This window comes from Typha angustifolia, chromosome 15 (assembly GCF_048772165.1).
Source record: "Typha angustifolia cultivar Huaian chromosome 15, ASM4877216v1, whole genome shotgun sequence".
In the NCBI taxonomy this organism is placed as follows: domain Eukaryota; kingdom Viridiplantae; phylum Streptophyta; class Magnoliopsida; order Poales; family Typhaceae; genus Typha; species Typha angustifolia.
Genome location: NC_133253.1, coordinates 15609663 through 15627678, shown reverse-complemented (window position 1 = coordinate 15627678; position 18016 = coordinate 15609663). Strand labels below are relative to the sequence as shown.

At 35.2% G+C, this 18016-nt stretch overlaps 1 protein-coding gene across 1 annotated transcript; it reads left to right on the top strand.

The window, feature by feature from the left end:
- The first annotated feature begins 476 nt into the window (after window positions 1–476).
- On the top strand, window positions 477–17904 carry LOC140777886 (uncharacterized). The gene is made up of 11 exons (XM_073122289.1): window positions 477–732; window positions 824–1018; window positions 1084–1168; window positions 4291–4366; window positions 5987–6163; window positions 6626–6728; window positions 8065–8174; window positions 9654–9743; window positions 9872–9952; window positions 14948–15772; window positions 16416–17904. Exons 1-11 carry the CDS (start codon window positions 588–590, stop codon window positions 16506–16508), a joined length of 1980 nt encoding a protein of 659 aa, XP_072978390.1. The 5' UTR covers window positions 477–587; the 3' UTR covers window positions 16509–17904.
- The last annotated feature ends 112 nt before the right edge of the window (window positions 17905–18016 follow it).

Sequence of the window (18016 nt, the reverse complement as noted above, 5' to 3'; positions counted from 1 at the left end):
ATCACTCTCTGATTAATACATTAAAAATCTAATTAGAGATAGTTTAAATAAATAAGAACTCTTCAATTAATATTTTAAAAGAGAGCTTAATCTATATTGCAAATAAATTACATTATCTATTTAAAAAAACTATGAATTACTATCAGAATTAATCTATGTTGCAAATAACTTATTTAATATCCTAATTATTTCATCAGTATTTTAATGAGCTCTAAATGAAGGTCTATAATGAAAACCGAAAATACTCGTGACTCACAAACGAAAACCAATTGTCCTTTTGGTGCAAAAAAACCATAAAAAGAGTTTGACAGAATTATAATAGTAGAAAAGAAAAGCTAAAATAAAAATAATAAATTATTACATTTTCATTGATTTGATCAGATGGATGCATTTGGGAGGATCCGAACCCGATAAGGTGGCCTTCGCTTTGAAACAAATGGCGCGTTCGTATCTCCTCTCAGCAATCAGAGCAGCAATTGAGCATCGAAAGCAAGATAACGGTGGATTCATCCGCTAGGGTTTCTCCTGCTCGCGCTCTGAAATTATTCCTACGCCAGTGGAACCTTAGATCTCCTTCTCAACCCGAGATGCTCCTCTCTCTACGCCCCTCCCCTTACCTTCCTCTCCGCCGCTTCTTCTGCAACTGCTCCTCGACCGCGGACATGGCGAGGTACAAGGAGGCCTTCGCCCGGCGGATGACTATGGCTGGAATCAAACCCCATCATCGAATTGGTGACAAAGGCTTCACCTTTCTCTGATTTTATTTTCCTTATTCTGGCCTTAAAATCGTAGTTTTAGCTTAAGTTTTGCTCGTTTGTCACAGCTTTGGGCGTCTCCGGTGGACCTGATAGCATGGCGCTGTGTGTATTGACTGCGGGGTGGAAATTGGATGGTTCGGTTCGGAAGGATGAGGCGTTGGGCTATATTGATGGGCTTTTGGGGATTGTGGTGGATCATGGGTTGCGGGCTGAGAGCTCGGAAGAGGCGAAGCTGGTCCGAGATAGGGTGAATAAGATGGGTAATTGCATATTTGTCATCCGTGGTTGGATTGTTCATTAGTGTGATACTTATGAGATGGTGCAGGTATTAGATGTGAGATTGCGTGCTGCAACTGGCCTGATGGACGGCCAAAACAAGGTCATTTGCAGGAGGCTGCTCGGGAGATGAGGTTTTTACTCGTTTCTTCTCATTGAACTTTTCACATGTTTCGGTGAATTCTTATTGTTTTAGTGCTTACCGCTCTGCCCTATAGGTTTAAGTTATAAATTTGATTGCAGCTCTTGCAGTAGGTGTTGTAGAGAAAAAAATATATTGTGGTGTGTATATTATATTAGAAAAAAAATCTATGATACATTACAAGGCAGCAACACTGGTGTAGGAATCTTGGTATAACATATTATGTTAAAATTCATCAGACGTATACCCTCTAAAAGCACTTTTCATCAATCATATGAAGAAACTAATATAGAAGTTCCAAGGACTAGAAGATGAACTTGGAACTAATATAGAACTTTGACTTAATTTGCATATGGTTAGTTGGTTACTACAGGAAATGGACTCCAAAGTTCTGTGCATTTCTTCAAATCATAGCCCATGCAGTATCTGCTTATAAATTCCACAGTTACGTGCTACTTTACTAATTAAAAGAAATTAACATTCAACATCTACCACCACTGAACCTAGTGTGAAAAGGAAATAGGTATAGAGAAAAAGAAAAGTTCTCACATAACTTATATCTAGTAAAAGCCATTGTGATTAGTGTTATCTGCATAAAAAAATCTACTAAGTCTTTTATTCTGGAAGACATGATCATTTTCATTTTTCCTTGCATCTTGACCAAAATCACTATTTTATGACCAAATGTTATTCTGCTGGTGAAGGGAGGAGAGAGGTGGTCTAAAGTGCATTAAATACGGGTAATAAATGATAGTTCATCTTTTTCTAATAAAAGTAATACTTTTTACATAAAGATATGGTTAAAGTGTATTGACATGAATAGATAGAGTGAAAACCGTAGAGAGAAGAATCCATATTTTTTTACATGCAAGTGTAGGATAATGTGCTTAAGTATGGAATCCGTAGATGTATGTTCGGATCAAAATAAACTTTGTGTCCATACTAAAAATTCAAATGTGTAAATGCATAACAATACAAACTTATGCATATACTAAGTAGATGTATGAGTTGGAATCCGTAGATATTTGTGCGCAATCAATGGATATATGTGGTTGGAGGACTTTAGATTTATTACCTGCATTTAATACATCGCAGCTATTTCATCATCTTTCACACCTAACTTTAGTTATTGAACTATGAAATACATAAATGTATTTGCTAAATTTGCAGATGTATGTGCCGGGAGAATAAACCATCGAATTCATACATGTAAATGCGAAACAATACAGACTTATGTATGTATTACACAGATGCATGTGGCAGGAAAATTTTAATTTTTTTTTTATGTGCATGTAATGTACTGCATACTATCTATCTCCTCCTCCTGCCCAGCTATGAAATACATACGTGTATGCATGTATTCTAAATATCCACATGCTGGGGGAATTGAATTTTTAATTGGCCTACATTTAATCCACCGAAGGTTATCTCTCTCTCTCTCCTCTCCTCTCCATCTAGTAAATCTGCTTCAATTATGAAACTAAGTAATATATACATGTCACGTGCGAATTTGTGCATACTTACAAACAAACTATGTAGATATATGTATGGAATCCGCATTGGTATGTATGGAGTCCATAGTTATAACTTATATGTTTGCTCTATTATTTGGCAATTTATAAGATGGCATGGTAATAATTTTCTTAAGATTTTTCCATAGAAAATTTAAATCTCATTTTGGACCATACTCACACAATGAGCTCTAAGCTTTCGTTCGCGTTGAGGATAAAGTTTAATCTAGAATAGCTATTCCTATTTCTACTCTAAGGCTTTGTTCACTTGTGAAATAAGGCCTATTCTGGAATAAATAATTTAATTTTTAATACCAAAGAAGAGAGCTAATACCAGTGTAATTTATTCTAATGTCTAGTTCAAATGTTCAAAACTAGTATAAGGACTAATAATTGTATTTGATATGACATAAAGTTAATTTTAAAATATTGTAAAATAATGAGTTTATATTGAGAATCGGTGATGTTTCATACCAAATGACAAAAATATTTTTAATTGGATGTAAAGTAGAAATAGTAATATGTATTTATCTAAAGTTATAATATTTTTTATTACAACTGCGGACTTAAAATACTTCATATATTCACATTATGAGGAAATAATCATGCATTTTGAGGAAATAACTGCGGGGTAATTTTAGACTAGTGGGGGATGATTTTAGACTAATAATTATAGATTATTATTAAATTATATTTTAAAAGTTGTATGGAATAAGATAAGAGAGAATGATGAATTATTATACCAGAATAAGGTAAGTTGTTATTTAATTACTACACTAGAATATTGTTCTACCAGAATAAGGAGGCTTATTCTAAAATAAAGCTCTTTCTATTCTAGAAGTGAACAGGGGTTAAGATATGATTTTTATTCTAGGAATAGCTATTCCTATTTTCACTTGTAATCTAGAATAATGATGTATTAATTATTATTTTTTGATAGAAAATTAATTATCTTTGATATGACATAAAGTGAAAGTAAAGTACAAATAAGAAATAAAAATTGACTAAAATACCTTTGATTTGACATATAAGTTTAATTAAACTGTTCTTATTTATTGTAGGTATGCAATGCTTTGCATTATTTTATTGTAGGCATGCTATGCATACTGTAAGGATGCAATGAAATTGTGAGTGGTAGGAGAGAGGAGATAGGTTGGAATTGCAAAAAAATTGGTGAAAAAATTAGACTTTTGGTTTATGGAATGAGATAAGTGAGTAATAGGAGAGAAATTTTAAAATAACTTTAGTCAAATTAAGGGTAAAATTGTAATTGGGCTTTTGTGTGGAATAATTTGAATAATGTTTCTAATTTGGAATATGGATAATTTAATGTTTACCTTCTAATCTAGAATAAGGGAAAAAGTTAATCCTGAAGTGAATAGAGACTTAAGGTATGAAGAACTTTTCCTACTCTAATTTTAAGGTCAACCTGTACTAAGCTTTATCTGTGTTATGATGTCTTCTTTTAGGCAATGTAATTGTTAACTGCCATATATTACTTTTCTAATTTTGCCTCTAGGTTCTGCATGAATATGTTTAAACATTGGAAAGGCCTTTTGCTTCTAGTGATGGTCTGCTAAACTTGTTTGGTTAAAAATTTCAGGTATCAAAAATTTCAAGATGTATGCATGAAGCAACAGATAGGAATCTTACTTATTGCTCACCATGCAGATGATCAGGTCTGTGCGAAATAATTCCATGTAGCTTTTTGTATGTCTTTGTTGCCATAAGAGAACTTTGATAAACAAGGTGTAGCACTAAATACTGACAAAGTATCTTTTCTGTAATTGGTATATGCAGCTAAACAATGTGCTACCTCGAGTGACTGTGAGTCTGTAACATTAAAAAGAGAAAAAACACTATAAAATACCTAATCACAATTGCTTGTTGTGTTGTTGCTTGACTGGTTTGTCTTTACATCATTCATGAGCACAAATTCACGATGATTGATTGGAATTCATTGTGTCGCAACTATAATGTCCAATACATTTGTGATATGTACATGCTTTGGTCTCCCTGTTTTTAACTTCCCCTCCAATTTCCAGAATCAATTACATATAAATTTTCAGAGACAAATCTTTGAAATAGCCTCTTTAGAAAACAAGGCTAAGTACATAATTTCTCCCTAGATTCTGGGCAGGTTTGTGCAGTAGGACACCCTTTCTTTGCTGCTTTATGGTATAGATTGATTTCATGTATTATTTGCTGCAATGTGGTATTTTGTCGAATAAGCTTTGCCATTGTTCTAAAGTGTCTATGGTGGCTGCTGCAATGGATTCGCTTCCATGGCTGGTTTTTGTGGCTGGCATGGAGGATGGTGTTTGGTCTAGACCTATCAAAGAGGGTTCAAGTTTCTTGACCTGTTCAAATAATTTATATCGGCACTTCAATGAAGAGCTTATTGGAACTATATGATCAATGATGTATTTATTTTGTTTACTGTTTGCTACTTTTCCTTTTGATGATGAACTATTGATTTCTTTTAAGTTTTAACTCTATTTTAATATACTTTTGATTCAGTTCTATATAGAATACATAATTAGAAAAGAAAAATAAGTAGCAAAGTTGCTTGAGACCTGCTTTGGGCTCATGGCACTCACCATGATGCCATCTATTGGGCATCATGAAGCCTCTTGACTGCTATGTACTGCCAAGCACTTTTTGGAATACCGAGTTTGTTAATTGATTCTAATCTTAAGCTCATAATCAATTTGATCTACTTAGCTATGTAATCTCATTTCTCTTTCATACTCAGAAGAAAATATTTGAATCAAGATAACTTCTCATCTTATTTTCTATTTTCAATTTAAAATGCAAAATAGACTTGGAATTTAGTGATAAAAAATGCATTTCTACTTATTGCAGTGAATAAGAAACCACTTGATACATCAGAAAGTTATGTGATAAAATCTCTACACCGAAATCTCCTCTGAAAGAACTACATTTGTGCTATACTTTTTATGCATGGAATATCTTTCTTTAGACATAGTTCCTAAAAGCAACTAATTTTTTTTCATCTTCTCAATTCCAATGCCTGGTATTTCATTCTCTTAATCAGTTAAAAGGATTTTGGGATGCTTACATTGTTCCTGATAATGTATCTTTACTAGTAGGCATTCAAAAGTATGTTAGTGGAACAGCTAAAATTTTCTTATTAAATATCTATCCTTTTTTCAAGAGCTTTGTATTTGGTGTTTGTTAGGTGCCTGAATGTCATTGTTCTTGTGATAGGTAATTCTTTTTTCTTTCTATTATCACGTATCCTCTGTTTTCAAATGATAGGAATCCTCTTAGTGCAGGCTGAACTCTTAATTCTAAGACTATCCCGCAATAGTGGAGTTCTTGGACTTGCTGGCATGGCTTTTGTATCTCAATTGTTCCCAACACATTTGAAATACTGTGGAGAAAACCGAAACAGTTGTGGTATTTTACTTGTTCGGCCAATGCTTGAATTCTCAAAAGATGACATGTACAAAGTGAGTTTGCCTCAAAGCATTTTGTATAATTTGTACTTTAAATTTTTTAATTATGGTTTACTATTAATTGTTAGTGGATAACTGGATATATGTTGTCATCTATAGTACGCTTGGGCTGCATGAGCCTAACTTGGTACTGGGAAGGTTGATTGATCTACGCTGTTACTGTCATATCTGGAATGTACTTGCTGAACTTAGTTTTATCTAGATGGAATAAGAGAATGGGTTAATGAGGCCAAATTTTGTTGTGTTTGGACATTTATGCTGTTTAAGTAACAATGGTTCTCTTATGTTTTTCATGTCTTGTTAATGGGGATGACCTCCTTTTAAATCAATCTGTGCTTCCAGTTCTGTTGAATACATCAGAAATACTATAAATTGTTGGACACAATGCCATTCGTTGAGTTGCAAACTTGCAATTTTTCCAAAGGTTAATCCTGGGTGGTTTGATGTTGCTACCAGATATGTGGAGGAGGTGATCAGGTGTGGGTGGAGGATCCAACAAATCAGAGCATGTCATTTGCTCGGAATCGCATTCGAGCCTCTTTAAGAAGTTTGTCATCAGGTAAGTTTATATGTGAAATTATTACATTAGTTTGTCCTAACTGCTAACTGATAAAAAGGGTTAGATGTGCTGACAAAAAGAAAGATGTAAACTGTATCAAGAGTGTGTTTGCACACATGGTCACACACATACATGCACACGCACGCGCATGCACACACACACACGCACTTGCACATGCACATACACGTACACACAAAACTTCTGCTGATTATCCTCATCAAAATTTTTGCTGACCATGGATATGGCAAGGGTGTAACTGAAAACTGGGTAGCCATGTGGAAGAATGTTTTAGCTGCCAGTTGTTGGCATGATTTTAACCCTTTGGTATTTTAATATGAAGAAAACCTTGTATTTTTCACATATTTGGCTCTATCTTAGCCAATGTCCTATGTCAGTGAAATGGTTGACATGTCTTTCCTGATTCTCTCTAGCCAAGTCTTGTTTGCTCCTCTTCTCTTTGTGGTGCCTTCTACCTGAACTGAACTACTTTCCTTACTAGTTCACTCCATGATTTCTGTTGAATAGTCCAAAGCATCTTAGGCAATTTTTTTGCCTCTTATCCTGAAAGGCTGGTAGGTCTTTGTATACGGTCATTTGTTATTTTTGGTTTCCTCATGACACCACTCATTCATCTTAACATGTTCTTCTTAATTTTTTACGTGACACCACTCATTCATCTTAACATGTTCTTCTCAATTGTTTTATGTGACACCACTCATTCATCTTAACATGTTCTTCTCAATTGTTTTATGTGACACCACTCATTCATCTGTAACATGATCTTCTTGACTGTTTTATATTTATTTTTGAATTTGTTGTTTACTAGTTGCTTAATATAACATCTCGACTACACTAACCACCTTTAGCAGTGCCAATTTCTCGTCAAAGCAAAATTTGAGAAAAAAAGGTGCTTGCCATGAAATATATGAGTTCACTTTTTAGGTAAAAATATCTACATTGAAATTTAGGCTCATGTAACCAAGGATCATGATTTTCATCAAGGACTCGGACAATGGAATGGAAAAATTCCAATATAGAAATTTAAAATGTGCTCGCTTCCTGAAAGTGGATGAAGATATGCAACTTATATAAATATAAATGCCTCAAGTAAACCTTATAGAACTCATACAAACGTATGATTTACATTAACACATGCAAATGATCTGAAATGGTGCTCTATATCTGATTTTACTGTGCACACTTGGTAAGCTTATTTGTTCCCATTTTATAATTCATACACTTAACTGTTTGCTTTCCTGTGCTAAATATATTAGCTATTTATGTTGGTAAATAGTTACATACAGTTCTTGACATAAACTATCTGGTTCCTTTTCAGGTGCCTTTAGGTCACAACTGCAAGGACTTATCTCTGCTTGTCGGTTAACACGTGCCTATGTGGATCATATTTGCCACAAGATGATAAAGCAATCTTTGACCATCATGGAGGTTTTTTATGTTATTATCAGTTTCCCTTGCAATTTATGCACTGTCTAATCAATAGATTTTGGATATCTAGATAATGATGATCATACTATGCTTATATGATTTGATCAGTCTACAGTTGTGTGCTTATTCTATAGTTATGTTCTAGACTAATATACGACTATTAAATGCTTTAGTCACTTTTATAGGAAATTTTGTATGATAACAACTATTAAGGTCCTCAGAAATTGTTGCAATAGGTAAGGGCCTCAGTCTAACAAAATATAGAAAACCAACTGACTTGGCATCTACATGCAAGTATGCAACAGATATCTAAGGAGATAGAGCAAAGAGATTATATAGAGGGATGTTGCTAGAGCACTATGGAAAATGTTATTTACTGGGGGATATTGCACATGATGTTACGGCTAATAGTACATACTGCAATTAATCTTGTTCAAAGCAGTTGTGGCAAGGCTTATGCTTATGTTCTAAAATGGTGAAAGGACTGGCCAAAGCTGTAAAAAGATGTTCATGATAGATGACCATATGAACACATGAATTATATATCTATGATTGAAAATCTTTTTTGCTTTAGTAACCCTACTTAGTTGTTCAGCTCTTTGTATGTTTTCTCTTTCTAATCTACATGATAAAACAGCATGCCTTCTTGGTTATCGGGGCCAAATGCCCTTTCCGGCATCCCTTATAAGGCACCTTGCCAACTCCTGGTCAAACACAGTGGGACATACTTTGACTCAATCTGGACAGCCCCAAAACTTTTAGGTTAACTTAACTTTGTAAGTTAGCTAGTGCAATTGACTAAATTAACCATTCTAATTAACAATTGACCAAATTGAGTCTGTTGGACAACTCAATTCTAATTGAAGCAACAATGATTATTTTTTATCAAATTGAGCTTAATTAAACCTAAACTTTTAGGTTAACTTAACTTTGTAAGTTAGCTAGTGCAATTGACTAAATTAACCATTCTAATTAACAATTGACCAAATTGAGTCTGTTGGACAACTCAATTCTAATTGAAGCAACAATGATTATTTTTTATCAAATTGAGCTTAATTAAACCTAAATTAATTTAATAAGTCTAAGTTAATAATGAAATAATAAGAGATGGGCATTTGTCCACATCGATGATGGTCAGATATTGCATGCTTTCTTGCTTTGGTTGGAAATGCTGGTTTTCTCATTTAGAAGCTCACCTAGAAATGCAACCAAAGATGTGTGATACAAGACAATAGCTTCTAATAGAAGAACTCCTCTATTTCATTTGATTATTCTTATAGAACAGTTCTTCTATTTTGTTTTGATTATAGAAAATAAGAGCAAAGCCATGGAGTGTGGTCTATTTTGCATATGAAAGGCAGCTTATCTGATTTTTTCTGGGGCCTATTAAAGGAAGAGTAATACTTACCTGTGCATTTGATGGATGAACTCATTATCAGTTAAAACTGAACATATATCCTGATTTCTTGTTTTCTTTAGCATGGCTATGCTATGATTGATCTGGAGAAGCTCAAGCCACTAGATGTTGGTGATCTTTGTCTCTCACAGTACCTAGCCTCTATTTTGCAGGTGACAGGGCATCTCTTGTTATATCCTTTCTTATGTTGATAACACATTTATTGTGCAATCAAGAACATTTTAAATTTGAAATATAGGTTACCTTTTCAGATTTATGATTTTGTTTATCTATGTGGCAGTTTATCTCTCAAAGGCACCGACCCATTCGTGGCAGTACTGCTCGGTTGGTAATTGACTACATTCGTAAGCTTCCATGCAAGGTGTGCTCAATTTCATTCTTCTTCTTTTGTACTTGAAAACCTGAAGGCCCGATTGCAAATAAGCTCTTATGGAAATACTTGTCATCTGTCAAAATAATAACCAGTTACTAGTCTAGCAAATAGTATTTCTGCTTGTTTCTGAGTGCTAATTGCACTTTTCCAAAGGACAATAATTAATGACTTTTATTGATTCCTTATGTTTGCAGTACATTCAGTATTATTTCAAATAGAGTAACAGAGGTTGATCCAGGATCTTCTATTTGTCTCTCTTTGCCACTACTATACCGTGAGCTAAGGATTTTTATGTGCCATTGGCACTGGGTGTATCGGTTTGTCGGCACAGCCAGTGCCAACTGGCACAAGACTATGGTTTGTGTCAGGAGTGGAGAGAGTGAGGGAGAAAGAGTATGGCGAGGTGGGTGAAGAGAGGCATTTTTCAGTTGAGAAGAGTGTGGTCTGCTTAGAGTGAAAGCCCTAATTATCGTACAGACAACAAAAATGAAGACGGTGACTGTCCAATAACTAGATCAATGTGAATTGTGTAAGTTAGAATCCATCTTAATGGTAACTTGACATTCTGCTTAAAGCATATAGTCAAATAATGTGATACCTACTAAGGTTATAAGCCATTTCCGGACCCTTTCGACAATGAACCAGAAGTAACCTTCGTTGGCAGCTCTTCTCTCTTCTTAATCCATTTTGCCACCTCCCCTTGCACCACCAGTAGGGATAATCTTTGGCCCTGTACAATCTCTCTCTGTGTGTGTGAATCTGTGGGTGTGTGCCCCTTCTTTTTTATTCTTGCACCATGCTAAAAGGGTTCTTCTCATATGCTAGCCACCTCCCAATATACAAGATGTGATATCTGACAGTGTGTTTTGCTGGCACATAAAACCTTCACCCCACACTTCTAACAATTTATGCAATGGATGAGGTAAAATCAAGGATAGTCTTGCCATGGTATGGACATCCCCATCACTGGCTGGACTACATGTGTAGCAGCACAAGTGGTGTTGTTAGCATGGTGCTAGGTTCATCAGCATAGCATGGCATCTGTTATTATTAGGTTCTTAATGCTTTTGTTGATCTAAAACTAAGTAAAGTTACTAGTGCATTTTTGATTCATTATCATAAGGTAATTCCTTTTCTACATTAGAATACATCTGAAGAATAATTAGTTGCATTCTTGCACACTCATGTTGTCACGATCCAAAATTGAAATCATAACCAGTCATGTCCTTTAATACGCTTGAGAAATACGAAGCCTTACTAATACTTTCTAAATACACAATGACGAGAATTAATGAGAAAATCTGATTTTGATAATTTCATTCAATAATAATGAAAATAACCAATGTTATCACTAATGTGTTCTAAGCAAATTGAATTAACAAATTATCTAAAACATAAAAACCAACAGAACTGAAAGGTAAAAAGAGTAAATTCTAAGTGGAGGTGGGCTTTTGATGCATCTCGTTCAGTTGCCACACTGACCATTACCTGAAATATTAGGAGAGGAAATCTCATGAGCCAACAACTATAGTTTAGTGAATGGAATCCACTTAAAAGCTAATAAAATTAAAATTTATAATTTTAAGTAACAATAATAACGATAATAATTACAACATAGAGTCATATCTCATACATGCTCATTCTAAGTTTCTAACATACTGAATTTTTTCTCAATAATAATAATGCCATTTATCTCAATTGGATCTATACCTTATAGGTCCACATCAACTAGAAGTCACTTCGAGATAACGCTTGGGTTTTTTTCTCATAGTTGATTCGGTTAGGGTTATCAGGAGGTGTCACTATATGATAAAGGTATTCTGTCTCTTTCACTAACCGTTGAGAAAGATTAGAGTCACCTCAGGAAGTCTTTCAATCTAATATAAAATTGTTCCCTAACCCTGCCAAAGTTATCTAAGAAAGACATCGCAGTGAGATAAATTAGGACTTTCTTATGCACTTTCAGTTAGACTTGAGTCACCACAGAAAGTCGTAAGCGATCTATACTGAGACTGTTTTCTAAGTCATACCAAATATCAATTATGTGTTTCCCTACTAAAATTTTGCTATTTGTACGAAATATAGCGAAGTACTGAATTATATTTTTTGCACACAAAATTACAATAATTAAATTGCACATAGAAAGTATACTAAATAATTTGCACATAGAGAAATATGTGGTCTGATAAAAAACACAAAATACAATATGAATAAATATGTGAGTGAACTCACAAACCTGAGTCTAGATATAACAACTAAAATATCTAATCTCTAGTTCACGTGTTAAAAATCACAACATTTAATAATAAATAACAATAAAATTTTAAATTAAATAATATCATGATTTTAAATTTTAAAGCTAAATAAATTGTTCAAATGGGTTAAATCAAGCCCAAATTAGTTGGGTTGGGCTGCCGCTAGCCCGCAGCCCAATTTTTTTATCTTTATAATAATCAAGCTGGGCCAAGGCCCAACCCAATAGTGAAAAAGGACTGAGCTTCTAGCTAATTCGCAGGCCATGACCCAATACTAAGGATTCGATCAGGTCTTTGGGTTCGAAACTCAGACTTGAACCTGGCAGGAGAAAAGATTGGCCTGGGTTAAACCCGAGCCCACCCCTTCTCTCCCTTGATGAGAACGACGAGGGAGAAAAAGAAAAAGAGAGGGTGGAGGGAGGGAGAAAGAAGATTGCCGGCAGTCCACCTACCTTGCCAATGCCCTCCTCGCGACCACGTTGACCATGCGAGGTGGAGAAGCTACCGGCGATGACCCACGGCCTTAACCTTTGTCCGGTGGCGATTCGAGCCACAAAGGCTCTCCTAGAAGGTAACTATGGCATGAGGCCAACGACATGAAGCTCTTGAGTATGAGCGGTAGCGACCTAAAGCTGTTGGTCACCTGATTTGCCAATGAAATTGCAAGCACTAAATGTAGGTATTTCTTATTTATCCTATTAAACTTAAATTAAATATGAGGGGTGAGAGAGGACTTATCGACGAGTCACGTGGTGGTCTCTGATTGCTCTGACGGCGCTCCGGCGGTTTCATTCCACGGCGACAACTCCGACGGTAAAGAAAGAAGAAGAAGATGAAAAGAGAAAGAAGGCTGGGGTGGGTGAATAAGAGAGGATTTAGGGTTCTTATAGGTTAGGTTATAAATTCTAATTCGAATTTGATTCGGAGTGGACGAAAATCCTATAGCCACCTTTTTTGTTGCGTGACGAAGAAGGGAGGAAGGTTGCACATGCAGTGCACGTGTGCCCTTTTCTCTCTTTAAATTTATTTTAGTTCTTACACATGTCATTCTTTTGGGACGAGGCTAATTAGGGAAATTCATTCTTTTCAATTGTATTCGAGTTTTACATTAAATTTAATGAACACTTGATGGGATCAATGATAAGATAGAAGATCTACCCTTCAAGGTCATTAATTTTACTTTGCGATTTGTAATTCCAATCAAGCAAATTGAGAAAATTCATCTTTACTTATTCAAGTATCAACTTTTTTGAGATTGTCCAAATTCAGGGTAAACAGTTATAAATTCATATGCAATTTAAAATTGCTTTCCAAATTTAGAGGAATTTTCTTAAATTAATGACATAATAGAAGAGATCAATGATATTAATTTCACTTATTCAAGCCTCCTTTTTAGTTAAACAAACTGGAGAAATTCTATTGTTTACTCAGTTTTATCCCAAAATTCTGGCCTTGTACTCCGAGTCTCTGACACACTTGATTTAGTAGTTAACTAGGTTCTGTGCTTGAGAAATGATTCTCAAGCTGGGAAAATTCAGAAAAAGAACCCCTTTATCGACTGATACAGGTCGTCATAGTATTACATGTCTTGAAGTCTTACCAACCGGCTTTTAATTCTATCCAAAATCTGACATTTTCACCATATAATGTGAGGAAAGCTAACTCTCTAGTCAGGACGCTAACTGCTTTCAACTAATGTAGGCAACCATCCTCCTGACAATTCTGTTGCATTAGTTTAGATTTTCATCAAATGTAATTGTTTGTCAGTTTGGCCTATCTTTCCAGCCCCATTTCTGTAAACCACACAAATTTGTATGTACTATGTAGTATGCACTCATTTAGTTATAGACATCTTTTATTATTATCTGCCAATGCCTGTATTGTTGCAATTTTATGATTGAAGCTTAATCTCAACAAGTATTTGTTAAGGCAGTCAAGAAAACTTTTGCCCCATGCTTAAGTAGCATATCCAAGGATATATGCACATCATTGCATTACTTTAGAATGTGATAGGTTTTTGATTAGTTACAACAGATGGGCAAACCTAATCTCCATGTCATCATTTTTCTTGGTAAAGTTAATTCATTATGGTTTGATATTTTACTTCGGCATCAGCAAAAAGTTTTTAAAACCTTCATGTAATGTTGTTAGATGCAGAATTTGCCAACGCAACAATGGTGCATCTAAAAGTCTGTAGTAATAAAAAGAAAATAAAATATTGCGTTTACATGTTAATGACTTTGAGCAGGAATGAAGTATGTGTTGGTATTTAGGTAATCTGCAATGATTTGGCCTTCACGAAAATCTTTTATCTAGTGATTAATGTATCTTAGTGCATATAAGTATGTGCTATTTTATTCTGATACATTCAGCTGATAACTTTATATTGATGATCAAATGGAGCAAGATCTCTTCGCGTAATTGGTACTAAAGCAACATAGAAAAAAAAAATCCCTGTTATCTTATGGACAATTAACGAAGTAGAAACTACATTCATATATTTGGTACCTGTTTGTTATATTTAAAGTTGTGACTCACATAGAAAGTTGTTTCTACACTTCTTTTTTTGTGATTCCTCAAATTGATAGGAAAATGGTCCCTACTCCTTTGTCTCTAGTATTTTGAAATTTGCTTTCTTAATGGTTGTCCTATAAGAAGTTGTAATTGATGAATACATTTATGTTTTTCTCGTTGGTTTCAATCTTTCACGTCTTTGACTACTTTCCAGACCTCACTTACTGCAGCTGGTTGTTACCTTTGCCCTGCACCACAGTCCAAAGGCTTAAAAATCTTAATCTGTTGTTCGGTTGACTCCCCTTATTCATCTCGGATTGGGCTGTCTTATAAATACTCATGTGAGGAAGAAGGATATTTTCTTCCCAGAGAAATTGATCAGATGATCAAGGAGGGAAATATGTACTCTGATGAATCACTCTTGAAGTCTCAGAGCATACCTTTTATGACTGCAAAATCTTATATGGATGTCTTAAATGAAGCGGAGAAGCTAAACTTAATTAGCCAGTCAACCTTAGAAGATATTGCCTTGTTGGGAGTGAAAGAAAACGAGAAGTTTAGTTCTACGATGGAAGTAAAATATGACCAAGAGCCAAATCGTGAAATTAAGTTTGATGGTCCTTCATGCGTAACTATTCATCCTGGCCAAACATGCCATTTCATGAATAGGTTCCTTGTTACATGGAAATCTCTTGAAGTTGTCAAGGTAGATGGATTATCGTCAGTTGGAAGTGAAGATCAATTTTGCCAGCTCTGCATGGTTGATCAGGAGATAACAGCTACAATCCGGCACATGGTTGATTCTGATTGGTTATTTCTTGCAGAAGTTTCTAAAAGTCAGATACTCACAGAATGCCAGGAGAAAGCCAATATTTCTACAAACGAGACGCAACAGAATGGATTGGAGAACATTAAATATTCCAATTATATGCAGTTGTCAGCAAAGAGTGCTCTGCATGCCTTGAAATCTATTCCAGCTTCTGCAAGAAGGGGATTGCCTGTACTCGTTAATTCTCAAGGTTTGCCATTAAGCATCCCGGTACGTGTGTATATCATTTGTCTCTACAAAGCATGCTTACTTTCAAGAGCATATTGTCCAGATTTCATGACCATCAAATTTTTTTTTACTTGTTTAGTTGTTACCTGTTTTCCTTTTCCCTTCTGCTTCCCCCTCCATCTTGATTTGCATCTAATTTAGCTGGAAAAAGCAATTGTATAGAAGGGATCAAGGGGATTGGCTGCACTTGTTGATTCTTAATGTTTATACTTTATACAGTTATCTGCATGTATTATTTATCTATTAGCAAACCATGTTGAACTTTTAGTTTCATGGGCTTATAGCTCTGATCATTTTACTCATTTAAGATCTTCCCTGTTGGCTTTTCCATTTTTAACCCCTAATTCCTTTTCTATACACACTCTGTGCTTGCCTGTGGGTGTGGATGTGTGCATGTGGACTGTCCTGGACACTCTTCAGGCATTTACATTAAAAAAAGATGAATTATGAGTCAACTTTGAGCACCTGGAACATAGATCAAGTCAGATTGTTGGAAAGATGGAAACTTTAGTAATATACTGTCCGAGAACTTCATTCACCTGTATTTATTTTTAATTTCAACAGCACACGCATGCAAGAAGGTTTTGGTTCTTATGAGCTAATAGATATCCTTGTTTTCTTTCAGAGCATTTGTTTCAGGTGTTGCCCGCGTCTTTCAGTAGCTGTAGTATTCAAACCAAAGGTGCCCCTTGGAAGAGGTCACACTTCATACATCTGAAATCTTGAAGAAAACGAGGGAACTTAATTGTTTATTGCAGCAAGATATGTGATGTCAAAATGGAACCAGTTGCATGAAAGACGCTACCTGTTTGCCAGGGTTGCGCTACTGCTCTAGCATTGAAAGTTGCCAGTAACAAATGCATTGTTTGTTGACGTTTATCTGAAGTGATCAAAAGAACTGCAAGAAAGATCATATAAATGAGGGGCTTAACTTGACGAGTGGTGTTCTTTTGCTTGATAGATGTCATGGGTTTTATTCGCACTGTTTATTGGATTTTCAAATTGGCTTAGAGTTGCTGCTTCAGAAACCTATGACATAAATATACTGCTTCAGAGATACTTGTGCAAAGTAGGTGTCTGTCTAGAACTAATTATGTGGTGCAGGACGGAGAGTCAGATTCTTATATTTGTGACCACGGAAAGCAGCTGATGCATTAACTAAACTTAAGAGCAGATAAACTGTGTTATGCCAACTCGGATGCCTTTTGAGCAAGCTGAACTGATAGATGGCTCATTTCCTCTTTAGCTTCAACATACTTCCATGAGTACAAATCTATTGCAACGGTTGATAGTTGTCAACGTTGGTTACTAATTTGAAAGCCAAGCTTGTGAAATGCAAGTATTCTTTTGGAATGGTATGGAGCCAGGATCCTGGAAATTTCTGCAGATATTTTCCACAAGCCACACCTCCAAAGTAAGTTTACCTTTTGAGGGAGCTGCAGATCTAGAGAAGGAAAGGAAAAACGAAATCTTCTTTCAGAGCTCACTCATGGAGACACCACCAAGAATGTGCTTACCAGTTGACAGCTCTATTTGACCCTATACTTGGGTATACAGAAGTCCTTTCGAGGCATTCTTCCTGCAACTGGGATTCCGCAACAATGGCAATAAGTCTCTGTGGTAACAAGTTGTAAATTTTTGGTATTTTCGAATCGTGATCTCTCTCGCCACATCTTTCCTTTTCATGCTTTTCACCTGATAATTTCTTCTATGAATTCTTTACGAGAGGAAAGTAGCCGTTGCATATCTTCTAGATTTTTTTGTAGCTTTTTTCAGCCTTTTGAGTTTATTTGTAGGTGCTCTACTTCTCTGAAGGAGTTTCTTGTTTCGCCTGGAATGATATTAGTAATCAGCTGAGTTAAATGAAGTGGCAGAAAAATGTGGTATATATATATGCAAATAAAGGAGTCCGTCTGTCCTTTTGTTATGGATATTAATGACTAATTTTTTTCGTTTCTTTCCATTGTTTTTGTGGAGAAAAATGTGAAGACAATTTCTTTTAGATGATATAATTGTTTCGTCCATACATAGAGTGGATGTTCCTGTTCTGGGTCAAGCTTATGTTTGTTTCCCAGGAATAGTGGATAAAGAAGGTGAGGTGTTATTCGTCCATAAGTATGATTGTTATCATCTTTTTTCTCTCTCCATTTTTGGTTTGATAGGTAGATTAAGTTAGTGCAATTAGATTTAACAGCTTTAATTTCTTTCTTTTTTGTTAAATTTCTC

What these genes read in the sequence shown, in the direction of transcription:
- LOC140777886 (XM_073122289.1), top strand. Translation starts at nt 588, where the DNA reads ATGCTCCTCTCTCTACGCCCCTCCCCTTACCTTCCTCTCCGCCGCTTC. An exon ending in CTCACCATGCAGATGATCAG is followed by an intron (nt 4,367 to 5,986) that starts GTCTGTGCGAAA and finishes CTCTTAGTGCAG; the next exon opens with GCTGAACTCTTAATTCTAAG. An exon ending in GTTTGCCATTAAGCATCCCG is followed by an intron (nt 15,773 to 16,415) that starts GTACGTGTGTAT and finishes GTTTTCTTTCAG; the next exon opens with AGCATTTGTTTCAGGTGTTG.